At 49.0% G+C, this 18,786-nt stretch overlaps 1 protein-coding gene and 1 long non-coding RNA gene across 3 annotated transcripts in view; both read left to right on the top strand.

Moving 5' to 3' along the window:
- The first annotated feature begins 14,418 nt into the window (after positions 1–14,418).
- The window catches only part of UPF1 (UPF1, RNA helicase and ATPase), a 32,151-nt gene continuing 27,783 nt past the window's right edge, over positions 14,419–18,786 (top strand). For both annotated transcript variants that reach the window (XM_011366749.2, XM_011366748.2), the window contains exon 1: positions 14,419–14,935. In XM_011366749.2, coding sequence (XP_011365051.1) covers positions 14,705–14,935 — 231 coding nt within the window. In that variant the 5' untranslated portion in view covers positions 14,419–14,704. The remainder of the gene's footprint in view (positions 14,936–18,786) is intronic.
- Positions 14,942–17,415, top strand: LOC111744005. The gene is made up of 2 exons (XR_002781972.1): positions 14,942–16,674; positions 16,935–17,415. It is a non-coding gene; the product is annotated as an uncharacterized LOC111744005 (long non-coding RNA).

The raw sequence follows: 18,786 nt of genomic DNA, 5'->3' as shown, positions 1-18,786 counted from the left end.
TGACCCAGGCAAGTTGTTTGACCTGTCTGTACCTCACCTGTAAAATGGGGGTGATCCTTGTTGAGAGGATTGAATGAGCAAACCCATGCACAGCATCTGGCTCCAGTGTCAGCCTCTTAGACATTATGGGATTTACACACTGTCACGCCTCAGAGTTCTTATTCCTGGGAGAGGAGACAAGACACCTCAAGGTCACATAGCTGGGATTAGAACTGGCAAAGGTGGGACCCCTAAGGCCTTTATACCCCTCCCTGCTCTTGACCACAGAATCCAGATGAGAAATGCTGGCCCAGGCCCCTCATTAGCTGTGTAGCATCCACTGCCCAGGACCTCCTGGCGTGAGCCTTTGGCTGGTGTGCCAGCCAGCCCCCCTTCCCACCATGCCGGTTCCAGCGGTTCTGGGAGCCTGGCCAGGCTGGGGCCATAGGGCTGGTGCTTGCTTGATGGGGCCCCCAGGGCGCCTCCTGGCAGAGGCTTGCTGGGCCAGGAGACATGTGGGCGCCCCCAGCTTACCCGGCTGCCTCCCTTTTTGCATCCAGAGGGAAAATATGTCGGGAAGGCAGCCGCCCTGCCCTGGGCGGGCCCAGCCACAGGCCTAGGGTCTGGGGAATTCATCAGAGCAGCAAGAAAGGCCACAGCAGAGGAGCCTGACCTAGCCTGCCTCTGACAGCCCAACTGAAACCCTCTCTCCAAAAGGACCAAGTGGCACGGGGCAGAGAGACAGGGTGCCATCTTGGCACTGGAGCCTGGTAGACCCTCTCCGACTTGCTCTATGACGTTCAGCAAGCCCTGCCTTATCTCCCACCCTCCATTTGCCCCAGTCCTGTCCCCGTTCTGTCTCAGTCTCCCTAAAAGGTGATGATAAAGAAGAAAACAATAAACATAGTGGCTACAATTTTATTCAGTAAAATAACAAATGCTCAAAGTCTTGCCAACCACTTTTGTGGGGTTTCCATTTCTGTTCCCCCACCCCTACTCTTCATAGCTTCAGGCGGCAGGAAGCGGTCATTGTGGGAGGCAATAGGGCACAGTGATGAAGGTCTTGGTCTCTGGCATTTGGGCCCAGTTCTGCTATGGGACCTAACTAAGGCAAGTTGCTTAATCTCTCTCTCTCTCTCTCTCTCTCTCTCTCTCTCTCTCTCTCTCTTTCTCTGTCTCTCTCTGTCTCTCCCCCTCTGAAGAGGGGAACACCACCTCCAAAAGTTTATTTTAATGTAAATTTTTATTTCTCAAGGTTAGCAAGCACAGTTGCTTCCAGAGAGGAAGAACTTCACTAAGAACGAGAGGCCCATTGGGATTTAATGATGCAGCAGTCTTGGCTACTGATTTCTAAGAACAATTTTACACTGACATTATCTTCATAGTTTTCCAGGGAGCGCTGGGGCAGGACAAAGGGCCGCTGCTCTTTCTTCCTTTCCTCTCACATGTAATGAGAGTTTTAGTAAAACAAGCCTGTGTCTGTGTTACAGGGTAAGAGCCTGCCTGCGGGGTGAACTGCGGAACGGTTGTTCTCTTCTTCAGTCCCTCTCTCTCTGTCAAATGAACTGAAAAGTGGAAATGCCTTAAGATTTGTCCACAGTAACAGTAGCAGTCAAAACTAAGGTGAAAATGAAGACCTTGAGAGTCCCACTTCCTATGGTCATCATGAGAATGGAATGAGTTGTCCATGGAAAGTGCTGAGCCCTCGGTTGGTAATGTCTCCACTCTCCAGACAAGTAAACTGAGGCTCTGCGAGGCAGATTTGTTCTGTTGCCTCGATTTGGGCATCCAAGCATGCTCAGAGAGGGAAGTCACACACTCCCTCTCCTCCTCAGAAGATACACAGCCTGGCCGCAGGAAGAAGGTCGCCATCCAAGTTTCTGTGGCTCTGTCTGAGGAGGGTGGGTAGATGGACAGAGCCCTGCACCCGATTCCTCATGCCCCCTCCTCCAGCTCCAACCCCAGCTCATTAACAGGAGGCCCTTGTTCAGCCCAGTGATGGATGGACAGAAGCCGAGGGCGGAGTGTGTTTACCCACTGGTTGCCTGGCTGGCAGGGGCCTGGCTGGGGCATGGGCCAGTGGAGGACGGAAGCTACCAGGCAGGGAGGAGCCCCAGCCCCCAAGTGGGAAGACTGGCACAAAACAGATGCCAAATAAGTGATTATTGATCAGTGGGATGAAATTAAATAACTTCATCCTCTGGACTGACATTGACCCCGTTCTGCACAGCCACCAGGTAGAGGAGGTCTTGGCCTCTCCCCCGAGGTGGGTGGCCTGGAAGGCCAACTAATGCACATAAGCTGCATGGAGCGCTTGCTGCACAGAAGTGGGGCCTGCTGGGCTGGAGGAAGGATTCCAGTGGTCAGAAAGGTCACTGCATGGGGAGATGTTGGTGCTGAGACCTGACCGGGCAAATGGTTCTGGCTGAATAAGCGCACCCCAGGCAGAGGGCACAGCAGGGGCAAAGGCCACGGTGGGATGTGCCTGATGTGTTGGAGGTTCAGCAAGGTGGCAGGTACAGCTGGAACAGAGGGGCCTGGAGGAGGAGGAGCGCAGGACCACAGGGAAGGATGTGGGAATGGGAGTCCTGCACAGGGACAGAGTCACGATCCAGGAGCCATGTTTGGGTTCCATGTGCCTCTCCAGCCCCATCTCTATCTTCCTTCCAGCCCCTTTACCTGACTGCTCCCTGGTGCACCATTTTCTTTAACTTGGCTCACCCCTTATCCCAGTTAATGGCCTTCTATGGCTTCCAAAGTGCCCTAGGCATCCTCTATCATAGCTTGACCACACTGCATAGGCACTTTTGAGTTACATGGGCTATGTGGCTATGTCAAATGAGCCCCGCCATCTTGTTCCCAACCATGTCTCCAGCATCATGCACACATGATGGAATAAATAAATGCCAATAAATAAATAAGTGGATATACAGGTAGGTGAATGGATGGTTGGCTGATGGATGAGTAGATGGATGGATGGGTGGGTGGATAGATAGATGAGTGAGTGGAAAGGTGGGTGGGTAGATGAATGAATAGATGAAGGGATGGATGATGGATGGATGGATGGATGGATGGATGGATGGATGGATGGATGGATGGATAGATGGATGATGGATGGACAGATGGCTGGGTGGGTGGACGAATGGATAGATAGATGAGTGAGCAGATGATTGGATGGATGAGTGGGTAGGTGGATAGGTAATAGATGGATAAATGGATTCTCTCCAAGAGTCTCTCTGGCTATGTGATAACCTCATTCAGAGGTCACTGTGAGGAGTCAATAAGAGAATAAAGGTGAAGCACATAGTTGGCACCTACCCATTGAGTCTTCCTGACTCTGTTTACCACTGAGTTGAATAATTACGAGAGCCAAGTTGTTCCAAAGAATCCAAGAGTCACGAGAACATAGAACAAAGAGCCATAGAACTAAGAAGTGACAGTTATAGTATCATGGGTTGTTGGATCCATGGGACCACGGAGGTGCCAAGGCCACAGAACTTTGGGTCTTGGAGCCTTGAGACCACAGAGTGCTAAAGCTACAGAATTATGAGATCTTAGAGCCATGGGACCACAACATTGGGCCACGGCATTGAGAGAGCCATGCACTCAGGGTAATGTGGCCACCAGTCAGCAGAAGCACAGAACTGTAGGATAGTGGAAGCCACAGGACCACAGGGGGGGCTGAGACACAGTCCCAGGGTATCCCATATCTGAGGTGCCACAGGATGACATCTCAGAACTGACCCTAGCAAAACTTCCCTCTCAGCCACACCCTCATCCGCTGGCTGTCCAAGGAGGCTCCCAAGAGCCACAAGAGCTATGAGGCTCCTTTCCTCCATCTCTGGGCAGCCACAGGAGAGAAGGACCACGTCATCACTTTTGCCTGCAGGCAGCCAACCGCCACTCAGTGAATCCCTGTGCCAAGTGAGGCCGTCCAGGTGCCGGGAAACAGTGCCAGCCTCCGGCCAGGCGCGCCGGAACACCGAGTGCCCAGCAGCAAGTGGAAAAAGAATCAACGAGTTCCTTCTACATTCATATCCTTTTAAAAGCCAATAGCAACACGGCATAGAGTGGAGGCTGTACCCTGGCACATCCCCTCTGGAAGGCAGGAGTCAAAGCCCAGCTTGGATTCCACTAGACACATCTGTGTATTAATGAAGTCTTCTGGACAGCAACTGTTCTCCCAGCAGACCCCACATCTGACACCCAGAATAACCAGTCTATTTTGGAGAGGGGCGGCAGTTCCAGCTGCAGCACAAGCCTCCCTGGAATACCGTCACTGGGGGGCAGCTCCAGGCCTAGCTGAAGCCCTCCCTACTCTGCTGGCTTCCTGACCTCCCCTAGGTACCAGGCAACTTTGAACACCACAAGGAAACAGGCCTGGCCCAGACCTGAATGCCCTTCCAAATGACTGGCAGGTGGCAGAGGAGGAGCCCACGGGAGGGGCCTCCTCACCCCATCACTGGTTCCAAAGCTGCTCCCGGCCTTGCTTCAGGCCCAAAGGGTCGAAATGAGGGGAATATAGAATCACAGTGACCATAACCCAGAGCTGGGAGGGAGGCAATGAGTAAATAGAAGCCCAGAGAGTGCAAGATATTTGCTCAGGGCCACACTGTAAACGAGAGGCAGATCTTTTCTTTTTCTTTTTTTAATTATGTTTCATTGTGGTAAAAACACATAACAATATTTACTATCTTAACAATTTTTAAGTATGCTGTTCAGTAGCATTAAGTATGTTCACATTGTGCAACCATCACCACCGTCCAGCTCCAGAATTCTTCATCTCAAAAAACTGAAACTATGTCTCTATTAAACAACCCCTTAGCCCCCTCCCCCAGCCCCTGGCACTAATCTCTACCTTCTCAATCCACGCCTAAACTGTTTTCTCTTAGCGACTAGGATCAGAAAATCTGAAAATGATTCAACCCACCCGATTTTAAACAACTACTTTGTTCCCCTTGCCCCCCTGAGATTGCTGGGTTCTTGTCCCTTATGCTCCAAGCTGGGTCGTGGATGGTCCAAAAGGGGACCTTGTCGTAGGAGTAATAATGCTCCTTGAGGTGAATAATATTTTTCTTCTTATTGTAAAGATGGAAAAACCAAGGCCCAGGGATGTGAGAGCCCTTGTTCAGGGAATCCCACACTCCATCTCACCTGCCTGGAAAGCGATCAGGACAAGGCTGGCCATGGCTTGTCTGACATGAGAGTTCCAATGCCCAGCTTAGGGCTTGGCCCACAGTAGGTACATCATGAGACCTTGAATGTAAAATGTCACATTTTCCAGATGGGAAACTGTCACCCCTTATGGCCAGAGAGATGTTGGGACCTGGCTTTTTGTCCCCCTGACCCCTGCCCCTACTCCTGAACAGGGCCCTGGTGGGGAGTCTCAGGGCTGTGGATTAGCAGGCTTCCCAGGGCTGTTTTTCCACTCAGCCCTGGTTTGATGCTGGAGAAAGGCCTCAGTGCTGGTGATTATTTATTTAACCTTTGCAGCCAGAGACTCAAAGCTGAAGCCATTTTGCACTCCCCCTTTTTCTCCACCAGGCCTGGCCATCAGACCACATGGAGGCCTGACACCCTGAACTCCTGGACACTGGGCCTCCCCAAACCGCATGGTCATGGGGCTGTATCCAACTGCACATCTGGACTTTTCTACTTGGTCCTGGTTTCCAGCTGGAGCGAAAGGGCCTGGGATGGGGGAAATGTGGGCCCCGCCTGCTTGCACAAATGTTGGGGGTCAAGGGCTTGGCCTATGCCCCTGTCTGCTTCTCTGTAGTGGACCTCATCCAGGTCCGGATGTCAAAGGCCTCTCCTTGCCCACAAGGCCCGTGGTTCCATCTGGAGCAGGACCAGCCTGACCCAGACATGTTGGTCCAACCAGACACTGGAGCACACAGCCAAGGTAGGGCTGTCGGTCCCTGACATCACCTCTCTAAGGCTTCCTGTCTTAGGCAATGGCCCCAACGTCCACTCAGGGCTGGGCCTGAGACTTGGGCAGCTGTCCCCCACATTCAGAACATCAACAACTCCTGCTCCCTCAGCCTCCAAAACATTCTAGTCCAAACACTTCTCTTGTCCCTGTAGCCCCGCCCTGGTCTCAACCCCGCTAACTCCTTTCTGGACCCTACCCCAGCCTCTTCCCCATGGGAGCCATAAGGGATGTCTCAAAATTATAAATCAGATTGTTTTTCTCTCCAGCCACACACCCTCCATGGCTCCCCATTACTTTCAGTATAAAACCCATCTCCTCCCCGTGGCCTTCAAGGCCCCATGTGATCTGACCTCAGCCTGTTCCCCAGCCCATCTCCTCCTCCTTTGCTCACTCTGCTCCACTCACACCAGCTATTCCTCAAACAGCCAAGCCATTTCCCTACCCCAGGACCTTTGTATGAACCATCCCTTCTGTCTGGAATGCTCATCTTCCATATTTACATGATACTTTCCCATTCTTCAGGTCTCAGCTTAAAGATCACCACTTCAGGAGGCCTCCCCCAACTTCTGAGCAAAAATACCTTTACCCAAGTTTCTTCCAAATACTCTTTGAGATCATCTTCTTTTTTTGTATTTCCATACAAATACAAATTATATTTTACCCCCAGTGTGTACTATCATGCCCAGCACATACTAGATGGGGTTGTGTCTTCTCAGGGACAAGGGGACATACCAGCCCCAATGCCAAAGTCTGAGAAATATCTACCCCTCTGAGACCTCCTGAGTGCCCCCAGCAACACCCTGGGTTTCATAATCCAGAACTTCATTCTTAATACATGCTAGGGTGGTGTGGAGCTCACAGGCAGCTCTAGGAGGCCAGGAAGAGGGACCAACTGAAGGAGGGATAAGCATCAGCCAGATCAGAGGCAACAAAGTGTGCTCAGGGTTGGGGGAGCAGCATGGATAAAGGCCTGGAGATGACGGAGAACAAGGCAGCATTCCTGGAACTGGGTGTGGTGGAGCCAGCTCATGTGGAGTGAGGGGAGACAGGTAATGGAGTCTGGACTCCATTCAGGGGTGATGGGGAGCCTTGGGAGATGTGTCAGCAGAGGGCACATCAGACCTGTACCCCATCACTCCCAGCCGGATACCAGGAGGCTCCCTCCCCAGACCTCAGCAGCTTGTGGATTCAAAATGCTAATGCTGGCTGGGACTATTTTGAATCAGCTTTATATAAATTCCTGTGGAGTGGACCACAGGCCACTTGCCATCCCTGCCACCGCAGGGCTCAGAGAGGTCCACGGTCTGCAGGAGCCTCCCAGACCCATATTACACGCTGACAGCCATCTGGCCCTGCTGGAGTTTCTTGCCCCCACCCTGAACAGCAGGGTCCCCCTAACGCCCTGGGTCTGGCCCTGATCTTTGGTGGTTGTCAAAGACCTCTTCTCCTTATTCCCCTGGAATTTTCCTTACAGGCCCTGCCAACATCTTCAGGAACATATAAAGGAAAATGTTTCCAGTCTGAGGACGGCTGTTTTATGGCTCTCAAGGCTGGGAGTCTGACTGCAGAGTGGAAAGGCCTTGTCACACTGCTATTTCTCTGCAGAGCCGCTCGGACCCAGCCTGCCCTCTCTAGAGACTTGGTTCTGCAGTGACTTTCTAGTTTAGCTAAGCAAAGTCCTCTTAGACCCTATCTCTGGATCGGGGAGAAATCCCCTAGAAAAATAGAGGCCCAGGCTACAGCCCAGAACTGATACATTTTCCTTCATTTACTCACTCAACAAACACCTGCTGCACTCCCACTGTGCGCCGGTCTCTGTGTGAAGGTCTCTGTGTCGGCTACTGTGGACACAGAACAAGTGGGACCTGTTTTGTCTTCGGGCGGGGTTCAAGATTGGGTGGATGGGGGCTCCACATTACCTCCATGTCACAGGGCTGAAAGTAGAGGCCAGGCAGCTTGCCTGAGACCATGCAGTGTGTAATTAGAGCTGATGAGAATGAATATACTTAGAAGTTGTAGGAACTTCCTCCAGCCATCGAGTCTCTGGCCTGTGGGATACAAGAGTGGGGAAGGCCATAGAAAATCTCTAAATCTGTCCCCATCCCCAACACAAGCAGAAACAGTAACTATATCACATCTGCAGAGATTAGGCCACCATCAAAGGCCTAAAGTAAGAAGGGTTCCCTAATTTCTCTGTTTAATTCTCTGGTCAGCCATGTAGGCATCAGATGGGCCTTAGAGAATCACCGTGGATTGCAGCAGGCCTGATGAAATGGATGTCCCATTCAGCTGCTGCATGGACTGGGAGGCCTGGCCAGAGTGTATTACCAAGGCCTCAGGTATGTCACACGTGGCCGTGGGTTTGGGCCCTGCGTCCTTTGCTATTCTGATTAGAAAGAGGGATGAGAAACAGTTTACATTCCCATGAGATGAACAAGGATATGCATTTACAATTGTGCCCCACAGCTAGGACTGCCAGATAAAATACAGATGCCCATTCTATTTGAAGAGCTGATGGAAAAGTTCTGGAAATAGATAGAGGTGGTGGTTGCATAACACTATGAATGTACTAGATGCCAATGAATTTGTACACTTAAGTATGGTTAAAATGGTAAATTTTATGTTATATATAATTTACCACAATGAAAAACAAACAAGTTAACAAAAATACAGAATGCCCAATGGAATTTGAATTCAGATAAGCAAAAAAAATAATGTTTTAGGGTAAGTATATACCAAATATTACCTGGGTTATGCATATTCTAAAATTTTATTTGCCACTCCACATGACTAGTCATCAGAGAAATGCAAATAAAAACCACAATGAGATATCACCTCCCAACCATTAGGATGGCTACTATAAAAAAACCCAACAAAACCAAAACAGAAAACAAAAATGCTAGTGTGGATATGGAGCTATTAGAACCCTTGTGCACTGTTGGTGGGAAAGTAAAGTGGCGCAGCCACTATGGAAAACGGTATGGAGTTTCCTCAAAATATTGAAAATAGAACTACCGTATGATCCAGCAATTCCATTTCTGGGTATATCCCCAAAAGAATTGAAAGCAGAGACTCAAACAGATATTTGTATACCAACGTTCATAGCAGCATCATTGACAATGGCCAAAAAATAGAAGGAAACCAAGTAACGATAAGCAGTTGCTCCCCGTCCCGGCCCCTCCGCCCCGTCCCCAGCCCCTAGCAACCACTAATCTACTTTTTGTCCCTATGGATTTACCTGTTCTGGACATTTCCTCTCATTGGAATCATACAACGCGTGACTTTTATGTTTGGCTTTTCACTCAGCATCACGTTTTCAAAGTCATAGTGTGTGTCAACGCTTCATTACTTTTTATGGATGAGTAATATTCCACTGTGCAGATGAACCACTTTTTATTTATACATTCACCTGTTGATGGGCATTTAGGTTGTTTCCACCTTTTGGTGATTGTGAATAAAGCTGCTGTGAACATGCGTGTACAAGTATCTCTTTGAAAACCTGCTTTCAATTCTTTGGGATATATACCCAGAAGTGGAATTTCTTAGTCACATGGTCACTCTATATTTAACTTTTTGAGGAACTGCCAGACTGTTTTCCACAGTGGCTGCTCCATTTTACATTCCTACTGGCAGTGTATGAGGGGTCCGATTTCTCTACATCCTTGACAACACTTGTTATTTTCCGTTTTAGATTATGACCATCCTAGTGGGTGTAACATGGTCCATTTTTCTTTCAATCCTTTTGTCACTTCTAACACACTACACCAGTTACTGAGTTCTGATGACTCGTTTATTGTCCATCTCCCTGCTAGAAGAGGCCACATAGCTATCTGCGAATCGAGGACAGTGATATGTAGTCTAGCCCACCGGGAGGAATAAGCTAGTTTCACACCCCAACATCTTCTAAAATAGCCACAGTGAAATTCCACCCAAAATGTATGCCAGCATACAGCCTAGTGTGAGAATGAAAGGGGTTCCCAGGGGCCGTCTTCCTTTGGGAGATGCTAGAAAGCCCTGCCACCCTCAGTAGCAGCTTTGAGTCTCTGTAGGAGCCAGAGCTTTGAGGCCAGGCCAAAACCCACCTCTCCAGACACCCCAGCGTGTCCTCCGAAAAAGCAACCTGTGGTTGAATTAGAATCAAGGTGGCTGCCCGCTGTCCCCCCACCCAAGGCCTTCTTTGACCTATCGTCACCTTCAAAGAAACCGTTCAGAGAGCAGAGAAGACTATAAAATATACACACACGCCTATTTTTCTTTTCCCACCAGCATCGCTGGAGCCTTGGCCACACATCCATGTCTCACAAGGGACTCCTTTGAAGCAAGAATGGGGCCACAGAGGGGGGCCCACAAAAGCCTACAAGTACCCACTGTTCTTGGAGCCCCAGACAGGGTCCAGTCCATGGTCCGGTGGGACTGGCCACTTCTCAGCAAGGGTGGGGTTACAAGGGCCAATCTGTGGGAGCTGGGAGCCCAACAGAGGGTTTTAAGGAGGCTAGTGGCCAGCCTAGGGGAAGCAGCTGCGGGATCCTAAACGTCCTTTTCCCAAAGTCATGGAATTTCCCTGAGGCAGCCACGGGCTGCTTACTCTTGAGGGACCTCTCTTGGTACAAGAGAAGAATTCCATTTTCCTGGACTCAGGGACTGGCATGTAACTCGAGGAGGAGCTGGGCCAGCACGTGGGGCAGAGTTGTTAATTCAGGACTGGCAATTGAATTCAAGCTGGCTTAAGTCACCAAGTGGGATGGGCCTAGGATTAGTCAAGATTTACCTGGACTGAGGCAGACACACCTGTGGTGGAGGCCCAAGGGACTTCACATGGTCTGAAATATATTTTTAGTGTTTTTAGTTTTGTTTTTTAAATTTTAATGAAGAATTGTTAAAACATAGACAAAGTAAAGAAGACTGAACATTTATAAAGAGCTGGTGCTTGATGGCTGGTGGCCAGGTGCTGCCTTAAGCTCTTCACATAACACACTGTGGGGTGTTGGGGCCACTGGAATCCCATTTCACAGGTGAGTCACAGAGAGGTCAAGACATTTGAGCTGATGATAGGGAGAGCATGTGAATCCATACCTGCTCTAGTTAACCCAAACTTAGCAAAGGTCTATCCTATGTGGTTAGAATATAGTCATGTGTTATATTTTTTGTTTTAATTGAATTTTATTTTTTAAAACTTTTATTTTGGTAAAATATATAACATAAAATCCTCCATTTTAACTGTAGAATTCAGTGGCTTTAAGTACATTCACCAAATGTCGTGCAACCATCACCATTATCTACTTCCAAATTTCTCATTGCCCTAAACAGAAATCCAGTATCCATTAAGCAATAACTCCCCATTTCCCCCTTCTTCAGCCCCTGGTGACCTATAATCTGCTTTCTGTCGCTGTAGATTTGCCTGTTCTGGACATTTTGTATAAATGGTATTATTCACTGTGGTTTTTAGCATCTGGCTTCTTTCACTCAGCATGATGTTTTCAAGGTTCATTCATGTTGGGGCATGTGTCAGTACTTCATTCCTTTTCATGGCTGAATAATATTCCATTGTGTGGGTGGACCATATTTTGTCTATCCATTTATCAGCTGATGGACATTTAGATTGTTTCTATCTTTTTGGCTATTGTGACTAGTGATGTTGTGCACATGTGTGTACTAGGATCTGTGAACCCCAGCTTTGAATTCCTTTGTTATATTTTTATTACACACATATATATTTTTCAAATAATACTGTCACGGACATTACTTTTTTAAACAGTATTACTGAGTTGTAATCGAGATACCAAAAACTATACATATTTAACGTGTACAATTTGATGTGTTTGACATATGTCTACACCTGTGAAACCATTACCTTGATCAAGACAGTGAACACAGCTATTGTCCCAAATGTTTCCTCCTGCCTTTGTCGTTTCTCCCTCCAGCCTCTCCCTAGGCAACTTCTGACCTGTTTTTTGTATGTTTACATTAATTAATTTTCACTTTCTAGAATTGCATATAAATGAAATCTTGCTGTATGTAGCCTTTTGGGTCTGACTTCTTTCACTAGCGTGGTGCCTTGGAGGTACATCCGTGTTGTTTCAAGTGTTGGTGATTCATACTTTTTCATTGACGAGAAGTGTTTCGTTGTGTGTTCATCTATTTTCCTGATGATGGACATTTCTGGTTGTTTTCTGTTTTGAACGATTGCAAATAAAGCTGCTGTGAATATTCAAGTACAAGATCTGCTTTCATTTCTCTCCAGTTTATACCGAGGAGGGGAAAGGCTGGCTCCCATGGTGGATGAACATTTAACTTTTGATGAAATTATCAAATTGCCTTTCCAAGTGGCTGCACTGGTTTGCATGTCCAGCAAACCAAGACAAGAGTTCCAGTTCCTCCCTGTCCTCACTAGCACGTGATGGTGTCAGTCTTTGTCATGGTAGCCATCTCTGGAAAGGGTTGTGAGAGAAATATGCCAGAGATGACTGGGAATGGAAGATTTTGACAAAATGTGACTATCCTTTTAGTCATCTCTTCAACCTATAAACGTGGGTAACAGGACTCTTCCTTGTTTTCCCCAAGCAGTGACAAGGGCTCATGAGTTGTCCCCTAAAACATTTATTGAGCACCTATCGTATGCTCACTATTGTGCCAGGCCTTGGCCATACGACCAGTAAACAAGACTAACATAGTTCCTGCTCTCAGAGAGCTGGCTTCTACCTTGGCTTGGATTGGGTTTTCTAGAAGCAGAGCCTGAGATGGAGATGCAGGGTTGTGTGAGTTTAAGGGAAATGTGCGAGGGAATAAGGGACGAAAGACAGGTTAGGCAAGAAGCAGGCAAGGAAGTGGGCTCAGCTAGAGTCAAGCCTCAGTCCGATCTGGGCGATGGGGAAGGCCTGGAGCTTCAACGACGACTAGAGTCGTCCAACTTTGATGCAAGCAGTCCAACCTCTTGTGCCCGATACCATTCAGTCTTTGGTGTGGACTTCCCTAGAATTTGTATGTTTTGGAGGGAGCATGACCTACCTGCTGAGGCAGTTTGGTGAAGGGCAAGTCACAAGGAGTTGCTGTGAGCCATTAGCTGCCAATACTTGTAGCAGCTGGCGTAGGGGAGCACCAGCCAGTAAAAAAGGTCTAGGTAGGGCACCCACAGCATCCACTACAAAATATGGTGTCCATTAGACAAATAATCACTACCGACAATAATTTAATCACAATTACAAGCAATACTGGCTATGAAGAGGGCTCCATCAGAGAAAGAGAGAGGAAAATCTTGGGATGACAGGAAAAGGAAGGCTAAGGAATGGGTCTGGAATCCTGGCTACCACGTCATTGGGTCCTAGGGGTCAGCTGGTCCAGACCACTTTCTGGGGCGGGGCTCCCTCCTGAGGCACCTGAGGTGACTGGATGGGCTTTGGATTTTATTGAAACCATCCGTTGGCTTGTTGGGATTTCTCCCCTTAAACTGTCTTCCTGGAGAGGGGAGAACTAATTATTCATTTCCTACACCCCTATACTTCAGCGCCTAGGACAGGAAAGATGTGAAGGAAGAAGGAACCTCTTATCATGTTGTGACAGGAATACTGGAAAATGAGGAAACATGCAGGATCAGGAACAAACCAGGAGCCCTTTGAATTGACTTCAAGCATTTATAGAGAGCCCCAGAATATTAAGACAGAAAGGGAAGTGGGGGATTCTCCAAGACATTTTACAAAAAAGGAAGCTGAGTCTCGGAATTTAAGGAGATTAAGACTCATAAACCAGGGGCTGAACTTAGACTTTTTACTGAATACCTACAGTGTGTAGGCATTATTCTCTGCATGGGTAAGACCCTGTGATGAAGAAAGCCAATCCCTGTCCACGTGGAACTTTATAAAGGGGGTGACTAGTAGCTCATTTATTCTTCATCCCATCCTAATGGTTACTATTTCCCTTTCCCGTGAAACTCGAGGTTCAGAGAAGTCACTTGTACAAATTCACACAGCCGGTAGGTGGCCAGGTCTACATTTCACTCCAGAGCAAGTGGTCACAATAGCTTTGCTATATACTGCTTCTGAATAATAATATTGTCCGAATCAGCAGCAAACACCATTTCTGCGCGCCAGGCTCTTTTATTCAACCAAGGCACACTGAGCACCTATTTTGTTCAGGCATCCCTACTCAACAGTGGGGAAACAAGCACAGGGGGCCTCTCTGAGAGATAGGGATGCACAGTCCCCGTCAAGCCTCCCCAGCTCCACCTACGTAGGGAATTCAGTTAGTGCTCAATTAACCCTAGAAGGGCGAACCACCACAACCTCACCGCCCGCCGCCGGGGAACCGCTGAACAGCGGTTGGGTCCGGACCACGTGTTCTTGCCGCCGCCGCCGCGACGGCCGTTTGTTAGTACCGCCCCCTGCGCGTGCGCGATGCGCGTCCTGTCGGCCCGCTCGGCCCTGGGCGTTCAGGCGCGGTTAGAGGCGTTCGAGAGGAGCGCGCGCGCTTGCGCCGACGTCGGGCTCGCGCACGCGCACCTGCGCCGGCGTCGGGCTCGCGCACGCGCACGGCGGCGGCAACAGCAGCGGCGGTTCCTGCCGGGGCTTGAGAGCGGCGGTCGGCTACGAGCCGAGTGGCGACAGTGAGGGGCTCGGAGGCGGAGGCGGCGACTCGGCTCGCGGTTCTCGGCCCGACTCGTGCCGCGGTGGGCGTTTCGGTCCGGTCCAGGAGTGCGGGCGCGGCGGCGACGGCTTCCCAAGGCCTGCGGCCTAGGCCTCAGCGCGGCGGCGGGCTCGAGTGCGGCGCGGAGCCGGCCTGCGGGTCCTGAGCGGCGGAACCATGAGCGTGGAGGCGTACGGGCCCAGCTCGCAGACGCTCACTTTCCTGGACACCGAGGAGACGGAGCTGCTCGGCGCAGACACGCAGGGCTCCGAGTTTGAGTTCACCGACTTCACTCTCCCCAGCCAGACGCAGACGCCCCCCGGCGGCCCCGGCGGTCCTGGGGGTGGCGGCCCGGGGGGCCCGGTCGGTGCAGGCGCAGGAGTTGCGGCCGGACAGCTCGACGCGCAGGTGAGCGGCACATGGCGGCGCCGGAAGCCGGGCCGGGCCTCGGCGCCCGGGGACCTGTCCCGGCTCCCCGACTCCGGCTGGCCTTGATGTAACCTGTTCCGGGTCCCCCATTCTGGCCAGATCCGGATAACTTGTCTCAGGTCCTTCACTCTGGCTAGTCCTGGGCTGACCCGTCCTGTGTTTCCCACTCCGCCGAGCCTGGAGTAACCTGTCTCGGGACCCCCACTCTGGCCAGATTCAGACTAACCTGTCCCGGTTCCCACACACCGACTGGGCGCAGGGCAAACCTCCTCCGGTCCCACTCTGGTCGAGTCTGGGTGATCTGCCTTGAGTCTCCCTAAGGTCAGGTCTGGGTCTAGCTCGGACCAGATCTTAGATGACTTGCCTAAGTCTCCTTCTGAGTATGTCCGAGGTGACCCGCCCAAGGTTCGTCTCAGGCCAGGTCAGGGGTGACCTGTCTCCGAGTTACTCTCCAGCATGGTCTGGAGGATTTGTCCTGGTCCCGGTTCTGGCCGAGCGGGAGCCCTGCCCTACCTCCAGCTTGTGGTCGCAGTCATCCGGCACCCTCCCCTCCGCCCCACCGCACCCCCCGCCCCGAACCTCGGGGTCAAATTTCCCTAGGCCCAGGGACTCTGGGGAGCGAGGCTCCTGGAGCAGAAAGGGAATTTTTGCCTCCAGTGGAAGGAAAGAACCCCACACTGGCTTGGCGTTTGAGATTCAAGAGGCAGGTTGCGTTTTGTTTTTCCTTCTTGCATTGCCTGTTGCTGAAACTGACCTGTTACGTAACCCCCAGCCCTGCCTTGGAAAAGTTAGGTTTGAGTTTGTTCCTCCAGAAGGCAGTGGTGGTGGATTTTACATAAATGGGTCTGCCACATCGGAAACTTTTGTTTTTAATGAAGTGAACGTTTAGCGAAAGCTACTTAGGTATTTTAAATTTAGGTTTGGGTTGTGAGAAGTTATCAAGTGTATACTTCTCTGACCTGGGTTCCTGCCCAGGGGGTGGGAGAAGGGGTTGGTTAAAGTCCTAGGAAACGTCACCATCATCCTCTGAATCTCAGATTCCATTCACCAGGTTTCCCTGTGCCTGGTACATCCTTCAGGTTTATTTTCCTTAATTCTTAACCAGGGGGGAGGTACAAGGCTCACCTTGCCACAGGTGTCCCATTGACGTGAGGACACACTGTCTGGACTAGGGGAGGCACCCTATCCTCTCCCAGAGTGAGCTCAGACTCTGTCTTGAGGGATGGGGGTTGTGTTCTGGTTGGGAGTCTAGTTGGGTTGAGTCACTCCTGTGGGTAGACCACCCACTTGAGATTTCTTTTAGCCCCTAATAGAAGCAAAAAACATTTGAGTCATTCTGACCCCAGATTCCTTAAAAATAGAAGCCTGATGGGTGGGGCATCAGGGAGAACAGGTGTGTAAGTGTGTATGTTTTTCAGTTTCATTTACACGTGGTGGAGGAAGGGAAGAGAGGGGAGAGTTTGCCTGGAGAGAAGAATGAGCTGCTGGAAGCATGTGTTCATACCTGTAGTCTCAGACTCTGTAGACCTCTCTGTTGTCACAGCTGTAAAATGGAGACAAAGCAGTTTTAGTTTTGTTACTTTTAAACATACATGAAATTTGGACTCATGTCTGAATGGACCAGATAGTGCTGTCTGTAACTTGTGCCCAGCGTGCCCAGAAGGCCGAGGATAAAGATCTCTTGATCAAGCAGTGTGCCACAATCTGTGGCAGCTCAGGTAATTGTTTTATTGCAAATCCTCTTTTACCTGTAGCCAGTACACAACAGCAAATCTGGGGCAGCTCTGGTTCTAGTTTTGTTCCTTGTGTTTGTGATTAATTGAGGGCGTGTCCTCTTTCATACGAAGTAATCGATTTATTTTCCTGCATCTGAACACTGAGCTATACAACATAAAAGCATTAAAAGTCTCCATTGGAGGTAAATATTGCAATTGAGTTCACTTGAGCTCTGATGATATCAGTCTGTTCTTCCTTTTAGTTAATCCTGATGACCCACCCACCTGTAGCCTAACTTTGGATTTGTATTTGGGGAAGAGGCGAATAATATTCTTTGTGTCACAAGAGGAAGCCCTGAATTTGGGTGTTGGAAAGTGGAAAAAAGTTGATTATTTCCAATCAGTGGCATGACAACCGCCACAGCATTTGGGAAGATTTTCCTTGTTTGTCTTCAGACTTGGCTGTGTAACCCAGCGGTCCCCAACTCTTGGTATTAGGGATGGATGCTCCTATGAAAATCTAATGATCTAAGGTGAAGCTGAGGCCGCGATACTAGCCCTGGGGAGCTGCTGCAAATACAGATGAAGCTTCGCTCGCTAGCCTGCTGCTCACTTCCTGCTGTGTGGCCTGGTTCCTAACTGGCCACGGACTGGTATTGGTCCACGGACCAGGAGTTGGTAACCCTGGTAATCAACTGTATGGGGGGGCTTCCAGAGAGATTAAAAAAAATTTCCCATTCTGAATGCCTTTTGTTTTGATCTTGTTGGATGAGTGGTTGTAAAGTGGCAAGTGCTGTACAGCCAGTTTTGTTTCCCAGATTTATTGAGATAGAATTTACATACCATACAATTTGTCCATTTAGAGTGTACAATTCAGTGGCTTTTAGTACATTCAGAGTTGTGCAACCAGCCACAACCATAATCATAGGACATTTTTATCACCCTAATAATAGGACATTTTTATCACCCTAAAAAGAAACCCTAAACCCCTTAGCCTGTCAGTCCTCCCTCCTCCAACTCCATGCAACCACTAATCTTATTATCTCTGGATTTACGTACTCTGGACATTTCATATAATGGAATCATGTGGTATGTGGCCTTTTGTATCTGGCTTCTTTCAGGGAGCATGTTTTCAAGGTTCATCCACATTATAACATGTAACTACTCCATTCTTTTTAATGACTGCGTAATATTCCGCAGTATGGACAGACCACATTTTGTTTATCCACACGTCTTTTGGTGGACATTTGGGTTGCTTCCACTTTTACCTGTTATGAATAGTGCTGCTCTGAACATTCGTGTACAAGTTTCATTGTATATGTATGTCTGCTGGTCGTGTGGTAACTGCGTAACCTTTCCAGGAGTTGCCAGACTATTTTTCAGCATGCGGCCACTTTGGGTATCATCAGTCCTGACTGCTGGTTTTGCACAGTTGGTTTTACCTGAAAATATGTTTAGAAACAGAATATATATCCCAACAAGGGAGAGAACAGCAGGCAGGGGTGGTTCTTGCTGATCTCTTGAGTTGGTTCAAATAACACTCTGTTTCTTGTTTGTAAAATAAAACTTATATTTATCAAATTCTTCAAGATCCTGGGATGAAAAGTGCTGACAGTCCTGTCAAGTGTCCTTAAGATAGAAGGACAGTTTTCTTTTAAGCATCTGACCCTTTCCTAGGCCCTTTTTGACCCTGAGCCTCAGAGTGCTGGGAAAGGTAATTTCAGAAGTCCTTTGCATAATAGTTGGTGTTACAACCCTTCTGGTCTGTCTAGTTGGAATATTTCCTCTTGACTTTTGCTACAATCATGTTTCCTCAAAACACTGGAATTATGGTGAAAATCTTAAGAGTTGGGAATACCACCCAGGCATAAAAGGGAATGAACTGTTGATATATGCAAAAATGTGGCTGCATCTCAGAATAATTACACTGAGTGAAAGAATCACTTATAAATGCTCCTTGACTTATGATAGGATTATGTCCCGATTAAACCTGTTGTAAGTTGAAAATATCTTGTCAAAAATGCATGTAATACACCTAATCTATTGAATGTCATAGTTTACCCTAGCCTACCTTAAACGTGCTCAGAACACTTACATTAGCTTGCAGTTGGGCAA

This window comes from Pteropus vampyrus, unplaced genomic scaffold (assembly GCF_000151845.1).
Source record: "Pteropus vampyrus isolate Shadow unplaced genomic scaffold, Pvam_2.0 Scaffold126, whole genome shotgun sequence".
Classification (NCBI taxonomy): Eukaryota; Metazoa; Chordata; class Mammalia; order Chiroptera; family Pteropodidae; genus Pteropus; species Pteropus vampyrus.
The sequence above is the reverse complement of the archived record's forward strand: the minus strand, read 5'-3'. Positions and strand labels throughout refer to the sequence as shown.